This window comes from Macrobrachium nipponense, chromosome 12 (genome assembly GCF_015104395.2).
Source record: "Macrobrachium nipponense isolate FS-2020 chromosome 12, ASM1510439v2, whole genome shotgun sequence".
Classification (NCBI taxonomy): Eukaryota; Metazoa; Arthropoda; class Malacostraca; order Decapoda; family Palaemonidae; genus Macrobrachium; species Macrobrachium nipponense.
Window position 1 is genome coordinate 96,158,613 of NC_087205.1, and position 27,191 is coordinate 96,185,803.

General features: G+C 37.7%; 2 protein-coding genes across 8 annotated transcripts in view; one reads left to right on the forward strand and one right to left on the reverse strand.

The window, feature by feature from the left end:
• LOC135224681 (cAMP-regulated phosphoprotein 21-like) overlaps nucleotides 1-27,191 on the reverse strand; it is a 309,729-nt gene that overhangs the window by 268,091 nt on the left and 14,447 nt on the right. The gene's annotated exons all lie outside the window — the stretch shown is intronic.
• On the forward strand, nucleotides 3,901-12,252 carry LOC135225056 (glutamate receptor ionotropic, kainate 2-like). The gene is made up of 9 exons (XM_064264324.1): nucleotides 3,901-4,016; nucleotides 4,571-4,794; nucleotides 5,567-5,686; nucleotides 5,846-6,004; nucleotides 8,137-8,227; nucleotides 9,069-9,363; nucleotides 10,388-10,568; nucleotides 10,724-10,823; nucleotides 11,468-12,252. The coding sequence occupies exons 2-8, from the start codon at nucleotides 4,592-4,594 to the stop codon at nucleotides 10,818-10,820; spliced, it is 1,146 nt and encodes a 381-aa protein (XP_064120394.1). The 5' UTR covers nucleotides 3,901-4,016; nucleotides 4,571-4,591; the 3' UTR covers nucleotides 10,821-10,823; nucleotides 11,468-12,252.

Genomic DNA, 27,191 nt, shown 5'->3' on the forward strand with positions numbered 1-27,191 from the left:
TGCAATCTGACTTAACGAAAATCGACTTTAATATATACAATTGATTTAAAAAAAACTGTCGGTGAGTCTACCTACCTTTCTGTTATCACTGATGGAGATTAGGTTTTTATAATTTTCTGTGTCAGACTTTAGTGTATCCTAGCATCTTGGCCCCATGTTTCTTCTCTACCTGTATTTCATGTCGTTTTCTGTAACTTCCTTCAATAGCCACAACAACAATAATAATAATGGGCACAATTTTCCATGTCGAAAATGATGACAATGGCTTCAGGTCCACAATAATATCGCATGTGAGTATGAGGTCTTTAATTGATAATTAAAGTTTTCGAACTTTGTACTAGGTTCATCTTCAGTCAAGTCTAAAGATGAACCTAGTACAAGGTTCGAAAGCTTTTATAATCCATTAAAGACTTCATACTCACATGCGATATTATTGTGGATCTGCATCCAAATAATAATAATAATAATAATAATAATAATAATAATAATAATAATAATAATAATAATAATAATAATAACTTCAAATGAACGCCATTTGGAAGATTTCAAGTCCACGGCCCCTGTGGGCTTGTTTCATATGAATATGGTTTAACTTCTGAATAATAGTAATACAAATAATAACAATAATAATCTATGGTGCATCACTGTACTGTGACCGGAATTAATGAGTAAAAAGCCACAGTAATGTATGTGAGAGATTGTATTATTCCAAAATATTTGTATTTTGAAAAAATAGTCTCTCATATACATTATTGTGGCTTTTTACTCAATGATAATAATAATAATAATATATATACATGTATATGTATATAGTATGTATACACACACACACACACATATATCTATATATATATATATATATATATATATATATATATATATATATATATATATATATATATATATGTATGTATGATGTATGTATGTATATATAAATATATAAGTAAAAACCAGATGCAGATATTGCACAGTTCATACATGACGCATAATCTGATAAATGAATGCTGTCACACAAACCGAGCTGTACCTTTCTCTCTCTCTCTCTCTCTCTCTACATAAGTACCTCCCCTAAAATACCTTTGGATCAGCCCATGAAATTATGCTCGGATTCCTATTGGGCGACAGCATTCGTGGAAAAGTATCAGTACAGAGACCGGGCACCTTTTAGTGACATTACTAAAAGGTGAGCAGAAGACTCCACTTGTATCCAGTGTTAGTTCGCTTTTCACAGTTTCAGGACATTTACAAATATCCAGTTAGATATCAGAGTCCGTGAATGATTACATTCCAAAGCATATAAAATATTAAATTTGAAAGGTTGTGGCATTATTGAATTTCAGATTATGTTGATTTATTTGAGGTGTAGCTTAGACGTTAGTTAAATTTGGTAGGAGTTTTGTTTTGGTCACAATTAAAACGCGTATCAGTTTGCCTGGTGCAGTTGTGGAATCTTCTGATCCCCGAATGTATATAAGCGAGGAACACATTCTCTCCTGCTCTCTCCCTACGTCTCTTGAATTCAATTGTATAGTTCTTATCGCCAATTCTCTCATATTCATTCATTCATTACCTTTACCTATACCTTGTCCTCCTATGCAAACTGATTTTCCTATAGAGCCTTCTCGGGTTTATATAGTCTGCTAGAAGACGTGATTTGTAGAAAGTTCCTTGAGATAATGGCGATTATTTCTTTATTTATTATTATATTATTATTTCATTGGATGAAACCTATTCCCACGAAACAAGCACACTAAAAGAGGCCATTGACTTGAAATTCAAGCTTCCAAAGAATGTTGGTTTCAACCATGAAACTATAAACTTTCCAACGACAGAGTGAAAAAAAAAATGCGTCTGCAAGACTATGCTTTAATAGCTCAATTCAGCGTCATCTCCACCCTTTCGTATGGCGCCGTGCAGTGACGATCAGTATCAGTACATATATCCAGCGCCTCAGTGGCGTGGTTGGTATGGTGTTGGTGTCCCACCTCGGTGGTCGCGAGTTCGATTCTCGGCCATTCCATTGGAGTGAGAAATGTGTATTTCTGGTGATAGAAGTTCACTCTCGACGTGGTTCGGAAGTCACATAAAGCCGGTGGTCCCTTTGCTGAATAACCACTGGTTCCATGTAATGTAAAAACACCATACAATAAAAAAAAAAGTACATATATCCGCGCGTGTCTATTCTGTTTAAAGTTTCATACACGGTCTAGGTATATACCTAGGCCGTGGTTCCATGGTTTCAACCTCCACCACTGCTAAAGACCCCACAATGCAGCAGTAACTAATCATGATACAAAGCCAGTGATTTTTCATCGCCTTGACGAGTTTGAGACTTCTAAATCATGTCATATTCGTTACTAAAGTAAATTCTGCCTTGATGGTTGACCACCACGAGCTATCCTAGGCCTACACACGGTATACATCGGAAGACTGAAATCGGAAGTGTTTGCAATTTTTAGCGATGTATTCTTTTCCAGAGACGCTAAAAGTAAATCGAACGAGAAAACGATAGGTTGTCTTATATTCAGAAGCCAGTAATCTTTTTAAACTTTTTTTCTTTCTTTTTTGCGTTTCACATTTGGACATAGATATCAATATATACGTCCTTACCCGAGTATGACAAGTTTAATTCATCAAGTTGAAGAACCTCGTGCATTTCGTACGTGAGTTTAGATTAGGCAAAACCTAAACAAGAATTTTGTAAGACTTTCGTAGATAAAACAACTATATCTCTTAACTGATAGCAGCTGCTGATAACAAGTTGCTGCTAGGTAGGCGCTGTATGTTTACTACTTTGCGTAAAATAACATTCGCGGTCTCTCTGATTGTTGATGATCTTTTTCCCCTCTTCTTTTTCTTTTCCAGTGATGGTGCGATAGCAGGTCTTCGCGATGGCTGACTTCAGAAAAAGAAGATATCTGGTGTACTGGGTGATATTTGCGATAACCCGAGCAGTTCATGGTTACAAAAAGGCAATGTCTGGTAAGAAACCAAAGTATTCCCTCTGAATGATATATGGCACAGTACTCTATCGCTTTCGAAAACTCCTTTCATGCCTCTGATGTCAGATCAAGATTCTTGCATTATAATCTACAAAGGATAAACGCAAATCATCAATAGATAAATGAAAATAAGTTGACAAAACATCTAACAATAAACTCTCGGGTAACATCCCTCCATGCTGCTAATGTTATTGTTGTTTAAATCTCTCTCTCTCTCTCATCATCATCATCTCCTTAGTCATCGACTCATCTACGGTTATCATTTAACCATAATTGTTGTGAGAGTCCTAATAATCCTCTCTCTCTCTCTCTCTCACCAAGTTCATTCATGTGTATGTCCTTTTCACGCTAGAGGAAAACGATGTCCTATCGGAATCATTAGGGGCCGCTTCGGGGGTCCTCAGAGAGTCCTGGTTGCCGAAATGTTTGCTCACCTTCTTCATAGATGGCGCAACATCCTCCACAACTGTCAACAAGGTTGGAGAAGTTTCATTTGTCCTTTTTCTCTGTCATTTTCTGTACAGGTTGATTATGCGTTTTCTAACAGTAGACATGCCTTAGAGAGAAGTACTTTTAAAAGCTATTAACATAAAAAGTTTAAGTATTTTTTTTAACTCTGAGTCATAAATAAATACCTTTTCTAATCAGCAGTTTAGTAGTACTAAACATGGAAGCTCTTATTGATGTCGTGTTTAATGCTAGCCCCTCGGGATCAAAGTATCATAAACACCCATTTCTGTATTGTATGAACGACATATATTAATAAACAATATCTTCTTGCGGCCGTCTACTTGACATTTACCGTACGGTGTGTATAGTACTACTACTAGCACCTCCGAGTCACAGTAACTCCGAATAAGCTGCACATTCAGCATGGAATTTTTAGACAGTGCTTTCCAACAGATTTGGAAAGAAATTGGTGTGGAATCCGAACGTGCTGTCTATGAGGTATCTGGAGAGGAGTTACGCCCATCGTCAAGTAGATACGCAAGCGTGTTCCAAAACATAAGCCAGGTAAATTTCTTCTGATAATTCTGCAGATTATCACTACAGGAAACCGTTTCAAAGTTCAACTCTTTGGTATGTATGATAATTATTTTTCACTGCTGCTAATGTGGCCTAATACAAACAAACTAAATTTCTTCCCTCTTTATTTATAGTTCGTTTATTGAGAGAGCTAATCTGTTTTCTGTGATTTTGTCCGTATATGTATGAGTCTGAAAAAGGAAATTGTTGACATTCTTGAATTATATTCCTTTTATTTATTGCTATTCATGTTTATACGAGCCACTATATAGTTGATAATAATCTTGATATACCATAGAAAACTTTCTGACAAGTTACAAAGAGACCTCTGCAAAAGCTCTCCCGTAAGTGGACTTTTAAAACAATTCATAAAAGGGATGACGGAAAACTTTATGATGCATTACATTGAAGCCTTCTTTACAAAAGCTCTCCCTCAAACGGATTAAAAACATGGTTTACAAAAAGGAAGGTAACAAATCATAGCTTAATTAAAGAACCGTTTCCCCCTTCTTGGCTCTACTTACGAACGAAATTAATCCCAGCTCCACACTTCGTCGAGATGCATGACGCTCGTACTAGCGGCTGAAAGGAAGGACTTCTTGAGAGACGCCCTGGAAGGACTAGTCAAGCACAACGTCGTGACCTGGCCTACGAGGCTCCTCGTCGTCACTCGTCTGTCACAAGGACAACTTCGTCAGAGCAAGAAATTGCTCTCTCGCTTGAACGCGATGGTTGTCGTTTACGAAGATCACCCAGAGGGCAAAAGGTCAGGGTATTAACCGGGTATGTATCCACCTTTGTCGCCTACTCCAAGATGCTAGTACTAAACATGGCGGAAGCTCAATGGGATGCCGGGTTTAGTACTAGCCCCTCCAGGATCAAAGATATCGTTTATTGATATAATTTGTCAACCAAACAATATAGAAATTGGTGTAGGTACTGTAGTAATGGTTTGATCCCAGAGGGGCTAGTACTAAAGTAACTAAACACGGCGTCCCATTGAGCTATCGCCAAGTTTAGTACTAGCACCTTGGCGTAGGCGAGAAAGGTGGATACCAAAGGTCAGTGGTATTTTATCGTCATCCTACTGGTCATCATGGTAGAATTGCCATTGTTATGGCAGACGTAATCGTCCTTGCTATCGGCATTAAAGCAGTTGTTCGTCATTCTGTTGTATTTGAAAATATTTAGATATATCTAAGGCGTATGGCATCTCGCACTGAAAGTTTTTTGTCTAACTGAAATCAAATTAGTTTTTGGATAAAAAATTAGAACGAAGAAAAAATTGGCAATGTTGTTTGAGACGCAAGCCGTTAATACATAGAACTGAATATTAAACAAATTTGTTCACCACTATTTGTATAACGATGTATCCCATATGTATATAAGGAAAAACATTTTGCCAAAATGTTTGTATGTTTATAATGATCTTCCTTTCTGTGACTCTCGTCGAATGTAGACCAAATAACTTTCTCAAGCTTTATTGTTTTTATCTGATTAATCTTTAAGTTGCCTCTCTTTATGCAATGGCTTATTAGGTTTGGAGTTTACGCATACATGCCGTACAGTTACCGGATGACTTTGATAGCTTCCTGGACTGCAAAATCAAGACTGAAATACGTTGGAGACCAGCCGCTGTTCCCCGACAAATTTCTAAGGTACGTAGCATCAATGCGTGTGTATAAACACCCACAAAAACTATTGCTCGTAGCTGTTAGAAGAGGAAAGAAATGATTATTTAGAAACTCCGTGAAATATGTCTATGAAAATGGTACAAAATGCCTCCTCCTCGTCTGGAAAGGAAACCCCCTTTTCAGATTTCCCGATGGAGCAAAGCTGATAGCGGCAGCCATAAGGTATCCACCTCACGTGTACTTTGATGAGGAGATAGACGACGGATCTCCGTTGAAAAAATATCGCATCTCCGGTACCATGAAGTTTCTGGTTGACATGGTGGCCAAGAAGGCTAATTTCACGTGAGAATTTTCCCGCCTTTTCTCCTCGTCATTTTCTGTTCTTTTAGGGTTTGTGAAATGCCTTTTCTAATTATTCTGAGTAATAGACCTATGTCCTAACGGATCTCCTCTGAAGAAAAATCACTATCCGGTACCATGAAGTTTCTGGTTGACATGGTAGCCAAGAAAGCTAATTTCACGTGAGAATTTTCCCGCCTTTTCTCTGTCATTTTCTGTTCTTTTCGGAGTTGTAATCGGCTGTTCTAATTTTTGAATGATCATCCGATAATTTACATTTTGCTAGCTGCCTTATTCAATGCGTGCATAATTCACCAGTTTCTTCCAGACTCCCAACTCTTAGTTCACTTGATACCATTAATCAAAAACAAGCTAAAGGATGCAGCTGACCCTGGCAACTACCGGCCAATTGCAATCACAACGATCGCATCGAAGATACTTGAGTCGGTTCTTCTTGTGAGACTTCTCCCCTTTCTACACACCACTGACAACCAGTTCGGGTTTAAAGCAAACCACTCAACCGACACCTGCATCTACATGCTGAAAGAATTGCTGAACTACTACCTATCATCAGCATCTCCTGTTTTCCTGTGTTTCGTAGATGTGAGAAAAGCATTTGACAGAGTAAACTACCTGAAGCTCTTCCTGAAGCTGCATAAAAGGGGCACACCCCTATATCTAATTGGCATTTTACATTGCTGGTTCTCCACACAGCAATTCTGTGTCAAATGGGGCAACGTATTATCGTACACATTCGTTTCCCTAAACGGGCTTCGGCAAGGGGGCATTCTCTCTCCATACCTGTTTAATACGTACACAGATGCCTTGAATGTCAAACTGAACTCACTCCCAATCGGATGCACTGTCAATGAAACAACTATAAACAACCTCTGTTACGCCGACGATATGGTTCTGATTTCCCCATCAGTGCATGGCCTCCAACGACTCATCAACACTTGCCGCCAATATGCAGAGGAATTTGATATAATCTACAACGAAACCAAGACCCAGTGCATGTCGCTGCTCCCGAGATCGCTTAAGCATATTGCAGAACCACAAATTTTCCTCGGAAACCATCGGCTGGAATTTGTGCGCGAATTTCCGTATTTGGGTCACATTATTACCGACGACCTAAAAGATACGGCAGACATTGAACAGAGGCGTCGTAAACTATGTGCAACTGGCAACATGATTGCAAGGAGGTTTGCCTTCTGTCACCGAGACGTGAAACTGCTGCTCTTCCGCTCGTACTGCTACAGTATCTATGGGTGTTCCCTCTGGACGAACTATACCCGAGAGACCATGAGACGTATCATTGTTGTGCACAATGACATTCTGAGAGCCTCACAAACACTCCACGCTACCACTCCGCCACATAGATGTTTCTTAGAAAACCACCTGGACAATTTAAAAATCATTGTAAGGCGAACAATGTCCAGCCTGGTAACCCGAGTGAGAAACAGCGGCAACTCGCTCATACAAAGCATCCTAAGGAGTGAAGCAAGAAGATCTAAATTGTGGGAAAGATGGGAAAATGAGGCCTTTGTCCCCTAAGGACTTAATCTCTGTATTAGCAAGATGTCATCTGCAGATTTTGTCGTTATTATATTTATTGCTGATATTTTATTTTTTCATTATTTCTGTGATTACTATCAAGTTAAAGTTTTTTGTTTTTATACATTCAATTTATGTATTTAGCCCTCTAGACCTGACTACTGTAACCACTTAAGGTCTCTAGTTGAAATTTAAGTTATATAATCTGTGCACTAACTGTTATAACTCTCAATGCATTTTTTTTCTCACCAATATTATTACTATTACCAATATTATGATTACTATCTTTTATGCTACCTCAGCTATTTTGTGGATAAGTGCCGATTACTCATTTTTCCTATCATGTTGACTCATATATCTAGATTGTGTATGTTACTGTGTATTTTGTATATTCACTGTATATGGCCCTGAACCGAAATAAAGGATATTATTATTATTATTATTATTAATTATTATTATTATTATTATTATTATTATTATTATTATGCCTAGGCCCTAAAAACTGCTAGAATTGATAAGTAAATTTTCGCTGACTGAAATGTCTCACAAGTCGAAGTTTTATCGAATTCTCTTCTTTCCAGGTATGACGTAATCACTCCACCTATAGGTAGCTGGGGCTACGGTTATCCCAACGGGAGCTGGGACGGCTTGGTGGGGACTGCGCTGAGAGAGGTAGTACATTTCAAAATAGACCGAAGCTAATTTTGAAAAATGTTTATTCCATATGCATTGATTGTGGACAGAGCATAATCATTTTTTGTCAATGAGTTGATTTACTAATAAGGGCATCTTCAGTCAACTAATCGTCTCCATTTCTCTCCACGTGATCAGACCACCTCCAAACTTTCAGCCAGCCTTTTTGTCGTACTACCATGTTGCAACTTTTCTAGTTTCTCAGTTCATATACATTATGTTAATAACGAATTCAAGACCTTCATTTTATCTATCATTCAACACAACACCTTATTTCCATGCTGGAGAGCTGGTTCACCAAGAGGGTCCTATATTGCGTTTTGTGTTCCCCAAACCCACCTTTACTCTTCATTACATTTTGCAGACCTCCTGTCACCTTCTTTGTATTCACATTATTGCGCGATTCACCTCGTCTTTAGTCTTTCCTTTTTATATTCATTATACTACCAAATGCATAAATGAATCAACAACACTTTATAGTACTGTAGCTTTCATTACATCATCTGCCCGAATCCCATTTAGTTTAGTATCTTTATTCTAGCTAACATTTAATTTGTTTGTAACAAATATTTGGAGACTTGATTACGAGTATGGGGAGTGTTCTTGCTTATCACAGAATTATCTGCAAACATTAGTAACAGACAACAAGTAACTTACACTCGCATCCCTAAAAGTCAAAGATAAGATGTTTATACAGTAGTTGAAGAAATGAACGTATATTTGTTTGTGATCAATTTATCACAGCCTACCTTTATAACGGAATGACTGTAAGTTCGTTAACATAACATACTCTCAAACATTCTTCTCCTGTCTTCAATAGGAAGCTGACTTCGCTATAGGCCCGGCCGTGGTACTCTACAACCGAGCGTTAGTCATAGACTATGCGGACACCTTGATGGTATTTTACATTCGAATTCTGGGAAGAAGAGGAAGCACCGAAGCCAACCCGTGGAGCTACGTCATGCCTCTGGCGCCCTCTGTGTGGGCGGCGACGGTCGCAGCTTTACTCACGATCTTTGCCATCTTGGCTGTTCTCTCTAAGATTAGTTGGGTAAATGTGCCTCTGTCGCCTCAGATGACCCCAAGCATGTATATCAGGGCGATGCTACAGCAAGGTAAGAACGTTTTTAGCCGAGAAAGGGAATTTTAAAGAAGCATATCATTAGCTCCATTAGTGTGTTCTGTTGAATATATTACAGATTCGAACCCATGGTTCTTGGTATCAGGGTGAGTGTGACCTAATCCAGTTTACGGATAAGTCTTACGTGATGGAATCTCCATAGGTTCGAAGTTTAGCTTGCCCTTAATATCGAATTGCCTTTATATATATATATATATATATATATATATATATATATATATATATATATATATATATATATATATATAGTATATATATATATACTTCTCTCTCTCTCTCATCTCTCGTTCTCTCTCTCTCTCTCTCTCTCTCTCTCTCTATCTCTATATATATATATATATATATAGATATATATATATATATAAAAACTAATATATAATTATTATAATAAAAACGTCTTCACGAGTACAGCTTAGGGACAAAACTCTTTTTTTCAGATATTCCCAAGGATACAAACATCAGATGGGAGAGGGTGATCTACGGCGCATGGCTACTGACAGTTCTGGTGCTCATAGAGGCCTATAGCGCCAATCTATTTACTCTCCTGGCATTTCCGTCGCGTTCCGGAGCCTTATCAGTCTTTGAGAGCCGTGCTGGACGACCCTAAAGTCGTCATGATTTGGTTTGGCAACACTGCTTACACCCAGTTCTTTGAGGTTAGTAGTAACACTGCTTACGCCTAGTTCTTTGAGGCTCTGGTTGATGCAATATATATATATATATATATATATATATATATATATATATATATACATATTATTTATTTATTTATTTATATATATAATGTTTATTTTGAAACCCCTCGATTTCTAGCCGACGTCAAAAACATAATTTATTTTTTTATTCAGCTATTGTACTGCTATGATACTTTCATTAATAGTTAAAATGAGTTTATGATGTTAGAAGAATATTCTTTTGTTATCGCAATTAATAAGACATTTTAATAGCTCATGACAGCTGAGCAAGAAGGCTAAATAGAGCTATATTTCACTATACAGGCAGCCGAGTCAGGCATATTCAAGGAAGTGTACGAAGCCGGTCGGAGGGGGCGCATTACTTACATAACTCCTCAGGAGTACGTCGAAACCGCCAACAGATTGGTGTCGAGGGGCGACCATGTCCTTCTTCACCCAGATCTCGCGATGAAACTGTTCCTGACGGAGGATTTCATGGACAAAGGTACGAATATCCTTCTTTGACGAACTTTCTTGATGTCAGAGTTCTTGAGCTTGAATTTGCGATTCTTTCTGGGAACATATGTCTTGAAATCTCAAAGATGAGACTAGCTAAAATTTGTGTAAAATTAAGTTTCTTTCTTTTTACATCGTTTTCAGGAAGCTGCAAATTCTACTTTTCCAAAGAGATGCTGATCCCAATGGCTTTCAGCATGATGCTGCCGAAGTACAGCCCTCTCAGAGAACCCATCAATGAAGGGTAAAAAAAAAAAAGGCTGTTCCAGTAATGCAGAGTTGATGAATTTATGATTTGTGTCATATAGACGATTTATGTTATTTTCTTTAGCCGTTTCTTTACTCTTATTTTTGTTATCTAGTTAACAAAGAAAGAAGTAGTTGCTTGCATCAGAATGCTTGGAATGATGAAAAGACTTTTACAAAGAAAATAGCTTCCTAGAAAAAGTTATTATTGTTTTTCTAAAAACACAAAGCTGTTTGGGTACAGTTTGATTTAAGTGATATTATAAGAGATTATCTAAAATAAAGTCAATGTTGCTAAAGAAATTATTATTTTTCATGTAAAAAATTGTGTTGGTACAGTAAAATATTAATTTTCTATAAGGAATATTTTAAAATAAACTCAATTTTGCCTAAAAGAAATTAATATTTTTATACATAAAGTTCTTTTGGTACAGTAATATGAACTGGCATTAAAAGGGATTAGTTATAATAAGATTTGGTAATGAAATTATGAATTTTTATATACAAAGTTGTTTTGGTACTGTAAAATATCAACTGACACTATAGGAAATTATTACATTAAGTTAAAGTTTATTCAAAAATTATTCGTTCAAATACAAAGTTATTTTGGTACCGTGGAATATTAACTGAGACACTTCACAGGATAAGAGCCGCCGTGGAAGGCGGACTGTACGGCCACTGGCTGGAGAGCACCATGACGAACCCCAAGTCCTGCAAGAACCCTCCGACGAAGATCTACGTGAATTCGGCCCTGTCTCTGATGAATACCTGGGTAGGTGAGCTCGAAGTCGCAGGGGGAACACCGAAGCACTATTTGACAAAAGTCGTAGGGTGCTTTTTCGTTCGAATCCTCCACTGCACTGTCGATCCTAACTTGATCCCAGGGGCGTTCTTCTACTGAAGGGTTTCTCAACGCTGCGATCCCCCACCCCCAATCAAACCGACCACAGCAAAATAAATAAATAAAATATTAAATTTTTATATATACCAAGCATGTAATTTCCCCCGGGAGTACTACTGAAGATGAATCTCCACAAAGAAAAAGTTTGTCCTAATTGTTGAGAATAAGACTGAGGAGAAGTCATCATCATTAGAGAGAGAGAGAGAGAGAGAGAGAGAGAGAATAAATATAGGTCTAGGGAAGGCTTTCCGCTACTTACTTTTTACACGAATCCATCATGGCCCATTTTACCTCAGAAATTTACCAAAATCATATCGGATTTGTTCGATGAGAGTCTGATATTTCTGTAGAATTCTATAGTTCATTATACCAACTCCGCAGACAATGGACTGCTCTTGAAAACTAAGTCGAGCGGATTGTGTGCTAACACAATTACCCTTACAAATCCAGAGACGATTATATGTACCCTTCGTTTGTACATAAAGTGGGTGATATCAACTTCACTAGCCTCTTTTAATTCTTCCTTCAACAGGGAATGTTCGCTACACTCGCTGCCGGATATGTTATCGGCCTAGTGATCTTTTGCTCGGAAGTCCTACTCGGAAGACTCTGTGCTCCTTCTGATGGGCTGAAGTAACTACTGGTCTACTGAATTGATCTCTTACTCTTCAACACGAGATGTAATCCACGCACTCAAGCAAAAGAATGTAATGTTTCTCATATTTATAGAGCAGAAATACATTTATTTGCCCCCTTGCAGATTATATGTTTTCCTGTCCTTATAAACCTATCTTAGTACAGCAAGCAGGAGTACATGACACTGAAGCGGTAACTCCTGAGCCCCGCATATAATGACTGTGTGAATTGAATACATAAATGAGTTTTAAAATCAGCAACATGGCACTAGATTACTGTAAATATTTGAAGGTGGCGTTGATGGAGCATATCATTTCTGACGATGTTTTCAAATCCTAATGCTTGTCCGGTCTATAATTCACACACACACATATATATATATATATATATACACACATATGTATATCAAATTGTTCAAAATTCCATGATTCAAGTACTACGATTTCTTTGAAATGCCGTTTTCATTTTTGTGCGGTACATAATTATAATTATAAGCGAAAAATATATATGAAGCTTTGTTCACATTGATCAAATTGTTGCCTGTGACTTGGCATTTGCAGAACAAAGCAACAATAAAAATGAGCATTTCGGTAAATATCACCATTTTATTCTTCCACTACCTGTGTTACCTCGTGTTCACGCGAATTAGATTTCATTTTTTACTCATATTCTTATCAACTCAAATACTCTGTTCCATTCATCGCTGAGTAATGAGAACTTAATACCTCCTGAAGGTGAGGAGTGATTGTTTTTCATTGAGGATAAGGTTCGTCATTACATTGAAGTTGATAAGTAATTTGAAAAATATAATCGATGAGTTTTTGGTTCTCGAATTTTTTCAGTCCTTACTATTTTTTATCTGCCGAGGTTTTGGGGAAATCAAAGAATATAAGGAAGGAAATAATTTTTTAATAGAAAAATTGATAATATACAATTAAATTACATATTTGTTTTTTTCATAAATAAATTCATAAAACAAGAATTCCGATATGAGACTATATAACATTCGGTGATTTCCCTTCTAGTTTGTATATTTAACATAATATAAAATCAACAGTATTTTAATGTAACAAATAACACGTCCAGAAGAATTTTTGCTTTTATTACATCAAACGTTTTCAAGTGATCTCTGTGAGTTTAGGAAAATCATATAATAACAAGTGAAAAATACGCCGAAGTTTGTTCGGCGCAATCGAGTTTTCTGTCCAGCCGCTACAGGGCATAAACAAGGCCACCGAAAACAGATCTATTCTTCCGTGGGCTCGGTATCATGCTTTGTAAGCCGCTGCCCATGAAACTTCAACCACCGCCCGTGGTGGCCTATCCTTCATTGTTGCCAGAAGAAATATCATAGCTAACTTAACCTTAGATAGAAATAAAAACTGCAAAGTCTAGAGGGCTGCAATTATGGTATGTCCTGATGATTTTATTTTAGGGTGGATGATGAACATACCAATTTGCAGCCCTCTAGCCTCAGTAGTTTTTAAAATCTGAGGGCGGACAGACAGACAAAGCCAACTCAATACTTTTCATTTACAGAAAACTAAAACTAAGATGACAATCTTACGATATCATTTGTTAAAGAATAGAAAACTGTATTCTAGCATAGTCTTTATTGTTTTTTTTTTCTTCACAGAATGGGTATTCTGACCAGTGGAAATATCTTAGTAATAATAATAATAATGATAATAATAATAATAATAGCATGAGTTAATAAAATGGTGAAGAATGTTTATTCCAGTGGATTTCTTCACAAATAATAACTCATAACATAATGAGAATTACAATGTTAATAATGTAAGCAAGAATAATGTCTAAGTAATCCTACATGTAGAGATTCCAGACTTAATTTTCTATTTAACAATCTGGGCCAATGTCCGAGTTCGAACAGAAAAAACTTCTGTAGCTCAACGGAGCTTCCAAAGCAGACCCTACTCTGGCAACATCCGTAAAGACTCATTATCGTACCGAAAGGGACGCTGCTGCTGCTGCTGTAGTCCCCCGACTCTTGTGACATCGTACCCAAGACACTGAAGTTGTCTGATTTCCTGGAGAGAGGGCAAAGTAGAAGTCTTGCTTTTCTTGTGCTCCAAATGGCCGAATTCCAGCCATCGGTGAATCCACCTGTAGACGGTTCCGGTGCTCGTCCCCAGGAGTTCGGAGATGTCCCGAATCGCTACCCCGCCCAGCCACAGGAACACGATCTCGACTCGCTCCTGTAGGCTAGTTCTTCCTTGAGCGTAGCGCCTCTCCATTTCGTAGTGCCTGCAGAGTTTTGTAGAAAAATTATATATAGTATATGAATACGCACATATATAATAATATTATTTGTATAATAATAACATATTTCTAACACTAACATAAAGGTAATCCATTAATAAGCTCATATCCCCTCCGAGGATTTGGAACTCGGATAAGCAACGGCTGATCATTTATCTGCTTAATATTATTTAAACAAACGGCTCATATAGCAGTGTATCAGCCCTATATATTCTGCGTCACTATATTTCGAGGGCGCTCTTGCGCTCCTTGGTCTAAGGGAATCGGTAACAACGGTAATCTAAAATTCTCTGAAAAGCAAACTGATTAAAAACAGATGGAGAGGATTACTCCACAGCAAAACGAACATCACCTACAAATCGAAAAGAGCGAGGTTAGCGAAGAAGCACGAGGGAGAGCGTACAGATACCAGCAAACAAGAAGCCATCAACAACAGCGCTGTTGTCAATGTTGCTGCCGACAAACACGATAAAGAAGGTGGAGTTTATTTACATTATTAAAGTAATGCCGTAAACAAGGTTGTAACCAATAGTTAATCCAGAAGACTGAACGTTTGAGAATCCTGTCAGTATTTGGCCAGTGACTGAGCGCGGTTGCTGAAAGGTATTACTTGATTGGTAGTACTAGGCGAGCAAGCGCCATCTGCAGCCAATAAGAAGTATATTGGTTTTGACTTCATTTTTTGTTTTTATTTGAAATATAAACTTCATTGGCTATGTTTGTAACAACATGATTTATGTAGCCTTTATTTTACAGCCATCGAGATGTCACTAACACTTTTTTCCTCAACAGGAATTTTTTTTTATCTTTTTTTTTTCTCACGTGTTTTACACCTGAGGGTATTGGTATAATCGGGCTGCCAGTGATTTTGCTCAAGACAACGCTGAAAATTTAAGGTTAGATTATGAGAGTGGAAAAAGACGAACGGTCGAAAAGAATTCAAATTTGATGAATGACAGGACTACGTATCGCTTCTAGACTAATTAAGATCTTTATCAGCTTGGCCAAAGCCTTGTGGAACTCATCAGGGTCTCTCTGGTCCCTTATCACTATACCAGCGGACCATCTAAGAAGCTTCATACTGGTTGGTATTCACACAACCTAATAGTCTCTGTAGTACCATGGCCTTCCAAAGTCTTCATTATAAGTTTTCTTGCTTGTGTAGATCCTCAATAAAGCTTGTTTTATATACCGTTAATTTTCTTTTATCAAGACATTTTTTTATTTGTGCACGTTAATTGCAAAACAAAAGTTACGGAGCTTTCCTAGACAGCGACCTCCAGCAAAGTTCGGGGGTTGTTATCTACGACTATTATTTCTTTGGGGGTATTTACAGTCTTTTGTTTATGTTTTTTACGGTCATCCCCAACGGGCTTGTACTAAAGTTGCTTTGTGGAGTATTTATATTTATATTTGTTGAACAGATTTATTTCGTGGTACTTCTTTTTTTTGGGGGTGGGGATTCCTCTACCACCCCGCCCATTCTCCACCCCAACTCTCCTCCCCGCCCCCCCAAAACAAAAACAGACTCCAATGTATCTTCGGAATGGGGAACTTACACTTTTAAAATTTATGCGCGACATTGATCTTCGCCGTCAAAGAAACCTGAGACATCCATTCCCCCGCCATCTGCACCGTAATAAATCTATCTGCAAAGTACATAAACAACAGGATAAACTTGTCGTCCTGAATAATCCATGGCGCAAAAACTGTTCTCGGGTTGAACAAAATCTTGTCGCATTCGATTTGATGACCCGAGATCTGGTTGTCTGAAATGAAGTATTACTCGTTTGTCGTTGGATTTCTGTTGAGTGTGAATTCTGATGTAAGGGGAAACATCTTTCTAAAGTTGCTCGTGAAATATTCAAAGTTTCTTTGTTCTTACTCTGCAGGATTCCGTTTTACCAAATAAGTATAACCGGTGACTGGTAGTACTAGTGTATAGATATATAAAATCCATTTGGGATTTATTTGGGACAGTTCATTAGTCTCGGTTGCTGCATTATTTTAGAAATACAAACAAGAAAGAGAGACAAATTAAAACCCTTTAATACAGTGATGCCAGAACAGATAGGCTTATAGGCCTATATGGCAAACGTAGGCTAGAACTGCGATGCTTGAACATAAAAGATATCCAAGGAATTCTTTCTTTCTTCAAGCTTGATCTAAATCTGCTTCAAGAAGACGTTGCCATTTTCATATAGATGTTAAAACTGACGATAAAATGTTAACTCGAACAAAAGGTTGAGAAGTTTACGAAACATACATAACAGATTCACTTCAGCTACTCTGTAGCTCTTAAAAATCTTGCAGATGTTTGTCCTGGCGTAAGCACCTGTACGACGAAGATATTCTTATAATTACTTGGGGAGAAAAGACTTAACATCTGCAGGTCAGTGAGATAGGCGAATACAATTACTTTTGATGTTTAAAGCTTGCGAAGGGAAATATATATATATATATATATATATATATATATATATATATTATATATATATATATATATATATATATATATAGCATGATAAGCAACTGCTTGTAAATGTATTACCATTATTTTTATGAGTGCAATTTCTGTTCTATTTCCAGTTTTCTGATCGTATAAGAAAATTTATGAATCTTCAAAAGAAATATTAATTACTGGCAAGGTTGGGCTCGCAAGACTTAGGTTATAATGAAATTCAAATTGGAAAAAATGGAAAATTAAAAAAAAATACTATCCCGTTTATTAGACGGCTCTATCATGAGAAGTCCTGAGGAGTGGTGGTGGTTATGGTTATGGGTCGAGGCAATGGCTTTACAACGTCCACTCCTCAGTACATCTTAAACTTGCCTATGACAAAATTGCTAATTTGACTAAGTTACGCCTTAAAATTTGAGATTTCATAGAAGATGAAATACCTTTACAACGTGCTCAGTAAGTACATCTGAAACATCTATGAAAAGATTGCTAAAATGATTAAGTCATACCTCAAAATTCTATATATTCATAGAAAATGAAATCTCTTTTATTCATAGAAAACGATCAGATGTAAACACAGAACGAACGCGGCAACTGATTGGCTAATCGAGTAATGGGAGCTAGACCGACCAATAGGAGCCGAGAACGCTTCTGCAAAGATCGGCCGATTTATCGTCTGTTTGTTGTTGTTCTGGTATTGATTGTGTGTTACAGTATTTTAGCCACATTTCCTTTGAGTTTTGGTCTTCCATCGCATCTGAAAAGTCCTCTTCCGCGAGTAAATCCAGGTACGTGCGAAGAAATGGCGTCGAGACGACGATTAAAGGCGTCTGTTGCAAAAATGGGTTTGGCCTCGCCACTCGGGGATACGATAGGTACTCAGGACTGGCCTACCGTTGGCAGAAGGAAATCTCTTATTCGGGGAGATCTTCAGTAAATGATTCTTTGATTTAGCGTCGAAATATTTGCCGGAATTTTTTAATAATTAAACGGGTTGATTAAGCCATTTTTTAAAAGCAGCTTAAATAGGCCTAAGCTAGCCTGTTGCTTAAATACCTACTAGGCCTAGGTAGCTACCTAGTACATTATTTCATTCCTCCCGTAGGGTTGACTTAGGCCTCGTTGTTTCATTTTCGTATTACGGAAAATTTTGGAAAAAAAAATCGTTAAAAAACTGTCATAAGATGAATTAAACCTTATTCTAGCAAGAATAAATCATCTTTAAAAAATTGATCCTCTCCTAACCTTATTTTACAAAGTTACAGATCGTAACCTGACTGGGGGGGGATTTAGTCCCCCCCCCCCCCCCCCCCCCCCCCCCCCCCAGGACCCAATAACATACCCTGAATCAGGACACTGTACATTGTAAAATGCGTTGCTTTTGTCGTTGAGGTTACGTGAGTGGTACCCTTTCTCCCAGTTTCTCACATCTTGGATGCTAAACTACCTATCAGGTAGTTTTACCAATTATAAGGTCAAATTAACAAGTTCCTTATCCTCTTTAGCCTAGCTCTTTGGTAGTCATCATCATTACCGTTTTTGCCTCTAGTAAGGCTGCCATGAAATTCTGCCACTCATGTTGTTCTTAGGTATGCCTTATCTTCCACAAATCTCCACTTATATCCTGCCTCCTGTCTTATAGTACCTAGGCCTAGTCCTCATCCGAGCAGGCTACACTACATAAATAATTTTCTCACCAAGGACTTGAACTACCTATAGGCTATCTTTTTCAGTGTGCGTAATTTATGTCTTATTAATTTTGTACTACCTACTGATTTACTGTTGTTCCAAACCAGTCGTTTTTGCCCTTCCTCTTCTCATTACCTTCAGAACTATCATGGGGGATTCCTGTCAGAATTAATGGTAGCAGAGTCGGGTAGACTACAAATGAAATATAAAAAAAAAGGGCTCAAAAATATTTAAAACACAAAATAAGTAGAAGAAAAATAAGCTGTGGTTTATATGTAATAAAAAACAATGAAATTTTTGTGAATTACAACGCTGGAAACTGTGGCAAGGATAGTCACATCCTAACCTATCCATAGTTAAAGCCCCTCCCCTTCCAACCTAACCTGACCAAGATTCCACATAGTATTGCAGAGGGAAATTCAGGTGCATCATAATTTCACCTAACCTAACATAAGATGCTGTGACATACCTAAGCTAATAGGGTGGCAAACCGCTCCTCTTCCAGTATTAGAGACGTTGGTTCTTGGCTCGTAAGTTTTTGATACTGACCTTGTAGTCCTATTTTATTACTAAGGAATTAGTAAGTGAGGCTTACTTATCATTGTTAAGACTACCACCAAGTTTTCACAGGTTGAAAATAGGCTCCTGGACTGGTGTTACTGTACAATGGTATATGCAGACTGATTGAATAAGTTGCCATTCTTTTGTAACATGGGGCCTGGGTTTTTCATGTCAGTGGAGGGGATGTGTCTTGTGTGAGAGGGAATGCAATGAGTGTAGTTGGTAGTGAATTAAATGAATAGAACTTTTTGGTTACAGTTGTTTAACTTGTTTTAATTCTCACTTAAAATTTAGATTACTAAAACTTTTCCATGATTTCTGTTCCTACATAAAACTGATTGAAACTTCAGTTATCCCTGTCTGAGACTCCAAACACATCCAGGTCTAGTTTAAAAGAGGAGGATACCCTGATTTGGGATCGTTCATGTTTATGTAGTTGATAGTTTAGATGAAGTATGCTGTAATTCTGAGTTTAAGTTAGGCTAGGTTGTTTTGGTTTGTTCCTTTACTTGTCAGTGAATATTTCCCAACATTTACAATTCCTATCTTATGTATAATTGGAAAAATCTCTTATTTGTCGTAATGAAGTACGTTAGAAGATTTTCAATTAAATTTGACCATTGGTTATATTGCTATTTGGTGCTTCATGTTCCTAGGTTTATGTGAGATATAGGCAAAGACTAGAGTATGTCATTTTAGGCTGAATCAGCCTCACAAGCCATGTTCTGGCTCCTCCAAAATCTCACCTCCTTCATTATATTATCTTTATCTTTTGCAATCCATAGCATCTCCTGTGACATATGTTATAATTGCTGCATGATATTGCATTAATTCTTGCAGCTTTTCTGCAGCATTGAAATGTTGAGGCTGAATAGAAATTTCTCATGTGCTTCAATTCTGGTTACCACAAAGTTGGTTTCACTTTTATTGATTTTCAGATCTTGACTCTCCTTTCCCCTCCAGGGGCATCATTTGGTGGTGGTTGGGAGGCCACTTGCCCCCTCAAGACACTGATGGCCCCCCAAGACTTGGTTTGTTCACTCTAACCTTTGAAATAACAATAATAATAATAACAACAGTAAAAGGCACTCTAAGGTGAATCTTATATGGCTTCAAAATGCACATAAATTTCCAAAAATTTCTGAGGGGGCTTACCGCAATCCCCCTCCCCACCCTCAGCTGTTAGGACTCACCAAACATCTGAAATGACGCCCCTGTTTTCACTCTTTCCATCTTCAAACATTTATAGACTTCCTCCACTGATTCTGCTTTCTAAATTATTTTTCTGCATACATGAGATCTTTCTCAAATTGTATATAATTAGTTCTTGGGCATTAAGTTGTTAATGGTGGGCAGCCAATATAGGAAGGCATATATTAACTAATTTGGATATTGCTTTAGTTGTTTTATGAAATTGAAAAGGTCAACATATGAATCAGTTTTAATTTGAGGTACGTACATCTTCTAGGACCTTTTTTTTGTTTTTCATCCTTCTCATTTAAAAAAAGAAATAAAAAATCTACTTTTGTTTTACTAATTGCTCTGTATATGCGAATAACATTGCTTGGGGAATTTCTTTTTCTTTAGTCCTAAAACAAATAGAAAGAAATGTTAGTGAATATTATTTGTTTGGAAATTGTAAATTTTTACATATGTAGCTAAACACAAGATACTGTATTTTTCATTCCTTTTGCAGTTTTATGACAAAAACTACATCCAAGTTACCCACTGTTAGTGCAGAAAAGATTCAGCAAAGATATGAACTAAATGCAGAGATGGTGTTTTACTATTCAGTAAAGAACAAATTCTGACTTTGTACTTTTTCTTTAATGACCCTAGCAGCATGTCCTAAATATTGTGTTCAGTTGCATTTTTTCCTTTCCTTATATCAGGTACATACAATTGTTGGCTTCTTGAATGTGACATTATTGCTTACTCAGAGGCTCTGCAATGAGTGTCACAAGGTATTTGCCTTAAATATGTTTTTTAGGGTCATATGTAACCCCCCACAAATATATTTTTTTGGGGTAATTTGTAACCCCTCACCACTGGTGAAATATTGAGGGCTGAGTTCAGTTTTGCATGGCATGATTAGACTGCTGTGCATGTTGTACATTTTCCAGGTTCTTTTAGCAATTTTGGACTACGTATTTTGCTTCCGATGCTTATATAGGAGTTATGGTATGTTTATGACATTCGACATAAAGGGCTGAAGTTCTCACCCTTAGGTGATGACCAAGAGTACAGTAGGATAAGATCGTTTTTATGGTAGATTTGTGGCAGTCATTCATTACTTATTTAATTGAGGCAGGGAAACATTTTAATCACCTCATATGTAATGCTAAACTACTATTGACAAGAAGCCATTCTCCTACCAAATAGGCATCAGAATCAGTGTCCTTTTGATTCTGTTCATTCCATTATTTATTTACTAAGTTACTTTCAACTTAATCAAGAAAGTTACCCTCAAGTTCACATGTCCACATTGCCTCAAGATAATGTTCAGTTTTACATGCTATATAAGTCATAGTTATTTTATTCTCTGTATAAAGTTTTTCATCAAACTCTAGCTAGTCATATTTGGGAGTTGAGCACAATCACATTCCATTCTGTAATTCTTTAGGGATTTTTCTTTTTCTACCTGTTCGTCACTTCATAGCCACCTTCCTTGTATTGTTGGATGGGAAGTTTCTTTTGGGGGGGAGGGTAAAATAACAACTTGGGGGTATTTGATTATATTAAGACAAGATTGGAAAAATTGTAGTTATAATATTTTGAGGCTAAATGTCTCATGTATCCAGTGCATACATAGAGCCATTCAAGAATTGTGCTATGTGCAGAAAACTAGGATATTGAAAGTTGTATGAAATACAGAAGTACTTGAGGTTTAAATAAACTTCAAGTACATCCCTACAAGAGACTTTCAATAGATAAGCTGAAGTTACATTGAGAGGTACATATGCAATTTATAGTTGTTCATGGTTGTCAGATACAGGCAGTCCCCGGGTTACGACGGGGGTTCCGTTCTTGAGATGCGTTGTAAGCCGAAAATCGTTGTAAACCGGAACATCGTAAAAAATCCTAAGAAAACCTTACCTTTAATGCTTTGGGGGGCCATTAAAAACTGTGTAAACTGCATTCTCATTGCATTTTTCATCAAAAAAAACCTTCAAATATTGATTACTTTGCCTTTTTGGTGTCATATTTCATCTGCCAGATCAACGTTGTAGGCATTGTAACCCAGGAAATAATGTCTGATGAATATAATTGAGAAGCGCCTTAACCTCAGAACGTCGTAAGCCGAACCCGTCGTAACCGGGGGACTGGCTGTATAGTGAAGGATAGTGTTTCAACATGTACTGACATCTCATGTAATCCTATGTTAACTGAGCTATACTACATGAAGACATTAAAAAATGATTCGCAGAGATGATTTGCATTCACAACAGGGAACTTGTTAATATGTGTACAAATTTTTATATTTGTTTCTGGTAAACATTTTATTATAATAAAAAAGCTTAGATTGACAGAAATTTAAATTTGGTACAATACGGAGAGACTGTGCCGTAAAACTGCACATCAGATGTTTGCAGCATTGTAAGCAGAAAGTGTCAAGTTCAGTATTTTACAAATGGGGAAAATATGAAATTATTTGTGTCCATAGTTTTGTAGTAAAGTGTACGCCCTGTTCTTCAGCCCAAGGGAATTTACTCTTTGGTAGCATGGCTTAGATTAGATGAATTTTCCAATAATCCAAACTGTATCAGTTGTTTGAATGCTGCTTTCAAAAACATATTTTATGGAGCTTTAACCTCACTTATTGCCCACAAAGGTTTTGATGGTCATTCTGCTTGTATCCATCGGAAGGATTTTGCTGTCTAGAGTTGTAATGTTTGTAGAATATTCTTACACACTGTGATGACTTTGTGGTTAGGTGGTCTAATGATTCAGCTGCCTGATTTATTCAGCCAATAAGTTGTGTGTGAATTGCGTGCTCCTCATCGTTCATTGTTTCTTCTTAGCTACCCTAACTGTGATAATTCAAATTTTTGACTGGATAATATTTCATATTGTGGAATCCAACTTAACAGAACATGAAGCTTTCAGGTCTTCAGGCAATACTTTTCCAATAAAATTCATTGTGATGCAAGAAATGTAACTGGCTGTCAAAATTTTTTGCACAACTCCACTGAGTTGTATAGGCATTGCTTCACTTTTTGTAATACAGTATGTACTATTCTAAGAGCATTAGCAGTTTATAAAGGCTCTAGATACATAATATCTCTATGAGTAGACATCTTTTGAAGAAAAGCCAACTTAATATGTTTGTTGTATTTATTTCTCTCTGTTTTGCAGTGATGTCCAATGGTATCCTTAGAGCTCTGATTCTGATTGTGGGTGCGTTTGTGGTGTTTTGCTATTTTTGTTGTGTTGCACCCATGTGGCTGAGATGCCCATATATCCATCCTTTAGGTGTTTTCTGTCAGATTTCCCCAAATTACTGAGCTATTCAGTTTCACTGCTAGCTTCCTGTTGCATGTCTAATGGAAGCAGCACCATCTTTACACCTTGTATAATTTTCTTTGCTGATGCGCTTTGTTCAGATCTAGTCCTGATACTGGACCTCTTTGCAGTTTGACATTTGCTGATCAGGATGTCATCTTGTTGTCACTTTGCTGCTGGATATCCCTTTAGCTTCAATCCAGTCACTATGTATTTCTGAAATTTTATTGTCAGTACTGTTGTCCTCCCATGAAGGACAGTATCACTGAAACTTGTGGTGATTAGCGGTGTCTTGCTGCCTTAGATTGCTTGGCATCAAATCTTTTAGGCAATGCCATCTGTTTTATTCATTGTTGTGATCTTTTGACATAATATACCACCATACCATGTTGTTCAGTCCTTTCACTACAAGTATCTATGCCAATTCCACCTTTAGGTGATGGCTACCCAGTCCTCCATTTTTTCTTTCTTCCACCAATTGAATCTTCAGCAGTGTGTTTGTAGAATCTCATTTGCCTTTTTCTGCATTGAACAGGTCTTAGTTGTAGATATTACTCAGCGATGCCACAAAAAAACAGGACCATGGTCAGTATCCCAATTTTTTGTGCCGTGAAGGGTAGCACCTTTTCCTTCACCTCTTTGGCTTGTTACGACCTATACTTCTCCAGTTGGAGCAGCTCCTTGCCATACTTCTCTTGCTATTTGATCAGAGGAAGATTTGTCAAGGGCTATAAACAACCACTTGATGCTTTCCTCTGTGTTAGTTCAAGTACTACTCTGCTGGTGAATGTTCCTTGAACCTCAGTGACTGATCTCCTGAGACCATTTCTCCTGCCCTTGCAATGCTAGACTAGGCCCGAAGCTTCCTGCTGGAGTTCCAGGAGTTGCTGATGTCTCTATGGCTTTTTTTCTGGTCGACATTTGAGCCTTTATTTGGTGCCTTTTTTAACATTTGGCTTCAATCAGTGACGTGTTCGTGCTGCTGTTGCTGTTTCTGCTGCCGCTTTGGTCCCTGTCTTTGCTGCAGAGCTGTCTGGCTGCTGTTTTTGCTGGCTTGACTCTTGGATCATCCCATCAGAACAATCTCCTGTAAGGGTTAGTGCCATCAGTGCACCTCTTGTGGTGCACTGTAGGCAATATAGGTTCTGTGCATCGTCCCTTTGACCCTAGCAGCATGTTTCTTTTCATTCCTTTTACTGTACTTGTGTTCATATTCTGTTTCTTCCATACCTTCTTTCTTTTCGCCCTCTCCTAACCATTGTTTCACAATGCAACTGCAAGTTTTTCCTCTCCTGTTATGCCTATGCACCCTTTTACAGGTAATTTCTGTTTCAGCACTGAATGACCTCCAAAGGTCCCAGCGCTTGGCCTTTGGCCATGATTCCTTAATCAGAAACCGTCTAACTTGACAGTCTCTTCTACTACTTCTCCACCCTCTCTATCCTTTTCCTGATCCCCAGATTGCAGGAAGGGGAGAAAGTCCTGCCTCAGAAGTATGGCAGAAGGATACATGTTATGACTGACTACGTTTGCTTGTTCCAGGTCCTGGCCTGCCTAGACCTGCCACAATTTACTGTGCACTGTACCAGTCTTGGTCTCCAGCTCAGTCATAGTGGCATGAGGACCTTGCTTTTGGTTATGTCCCATTCTATTCCCATCTCCTCTAGCACAGGGTTGTTGTCCTTCTCCTTGGTCTCTAAATGTACTTTACCTAAGGAACCATCTGAGTCTGTTGCTAACTCATTGCCTCTTGTGCGGGTGCAGCAGAATGAGTTGCATAAGTATTTTTGCAAAAGAAAGTTGGGCTCATTTGAGAAGACTTTGAAGTTTGTTTCAGGTTTGATGCTCTCGTTCTGACTGTCGTGGTTCCCACTTGCGAAGGAAGGGATAAATTCTCTGATCTGAAGATCAGAAAATTTCTTGCCCTCCAGCTGTTCTTCTAAGTCAGTTCTCCTTCTTTTGGTATGTCAGAAAAAGAATTATATGCCTTAAGAATTATATGCCTGAAGATGCAGAGGGTTGCCCCTTCAGGTAGCCTTGTCAGTTTGCAGACTAATGAAAAGCCTCCCTCAGGCACGACTTAATGGAGAAGGGATCTGTCCTAAATAACTAAGCAAATGACTTGCACATTACTCGCATAACACAGCTACAAGCCTTGCTTTTTCAAACAATGTCTCTTGCACCAAGTCTAGCATTCAGAGGATGGGATATGCTCTGTTTCCCATTTTGATACAGAGTATGTGGCAGAAATTCAGATTTCATCAGAAATTCTCCATCCCACCCATTTGGGACTTAGTAGGCAATGATTGAGATGAGTTGCACCTGTGCTAAGTGCGTGCTTTGTACTGATATATGGTGTCTGTTTGTTAGTTTTGGGAGGTATAAAAAGTAGTTGTGCAAGAACACCATTTATTTCTGGATTCATGTGGCAATTAAGTGGGTGTATTGCTCGTCCAGTGCAGGATTTTTTTTTTTTTTTTTTTAAATCTTGTGCAGGAGTCAGGTATTGAGTTGAGGAGTCAAGGATACGCAGATCACCATTACCTCTTGCTACCTGAAGGACATTGCTTGAAGTCCTTTGATAACTACCCTTTAGGATTTGATTTATCTGCTTTTTATTAGTGTTAGTTTGACTAGGCCAAGTTGAGCTTGGAACCACGAAGTGTGAGAGGACCAAAATTCAAGTTCAAAATTAATTTTGTTATCATTTAGTCATTTAAATGTATTTCTCAGAATCAAAGTAGCATGCATTATTCTTTATCAAAGGTGGTGTGTCGATGCTGGTGTTGAATGCGAAGTGACAATGAAATATGGAGGTGTACATACTGTCACCAAGTGACAGTTATTGGATGGCTGCTTTCCGGCGTTGTATAAGTTTTGATTTATTTAGTACATTCCTACTGTAAATATCATCTTCCTGTCTTCCTTATGACGTGATTCTTTCCATCAGCACCTGAGCATACATTTATGAAGCACCGTCTGCTTTTTGTGTATATTTTATTTTGTATGTGAAAAGAATATACTTAATAATATGAGGTATATTATATGAAATAACTTCGATTAAAACGAGTTTTGCCTTTTACGCTCGAAAGCTCGCGACATTATCCGGATGTTCACAAAGGCTTACTTTAAAAATCCGGAAGTGTGTGGACGCGAGACTTCTCTTCCGTGGTATTTGGCGAAATGTAAAGTTCAGGAGGATAAGTGACAACACCGATGGTTTATGCAATATCGATTTTGCTGAACTACGGAAACGGCTTGGAAAGGTCAGTGTATAAACCCGCGGATGCGGATGACTTAAACCTCGGGACTCCGCGAGTTGTTTGAAGACGACG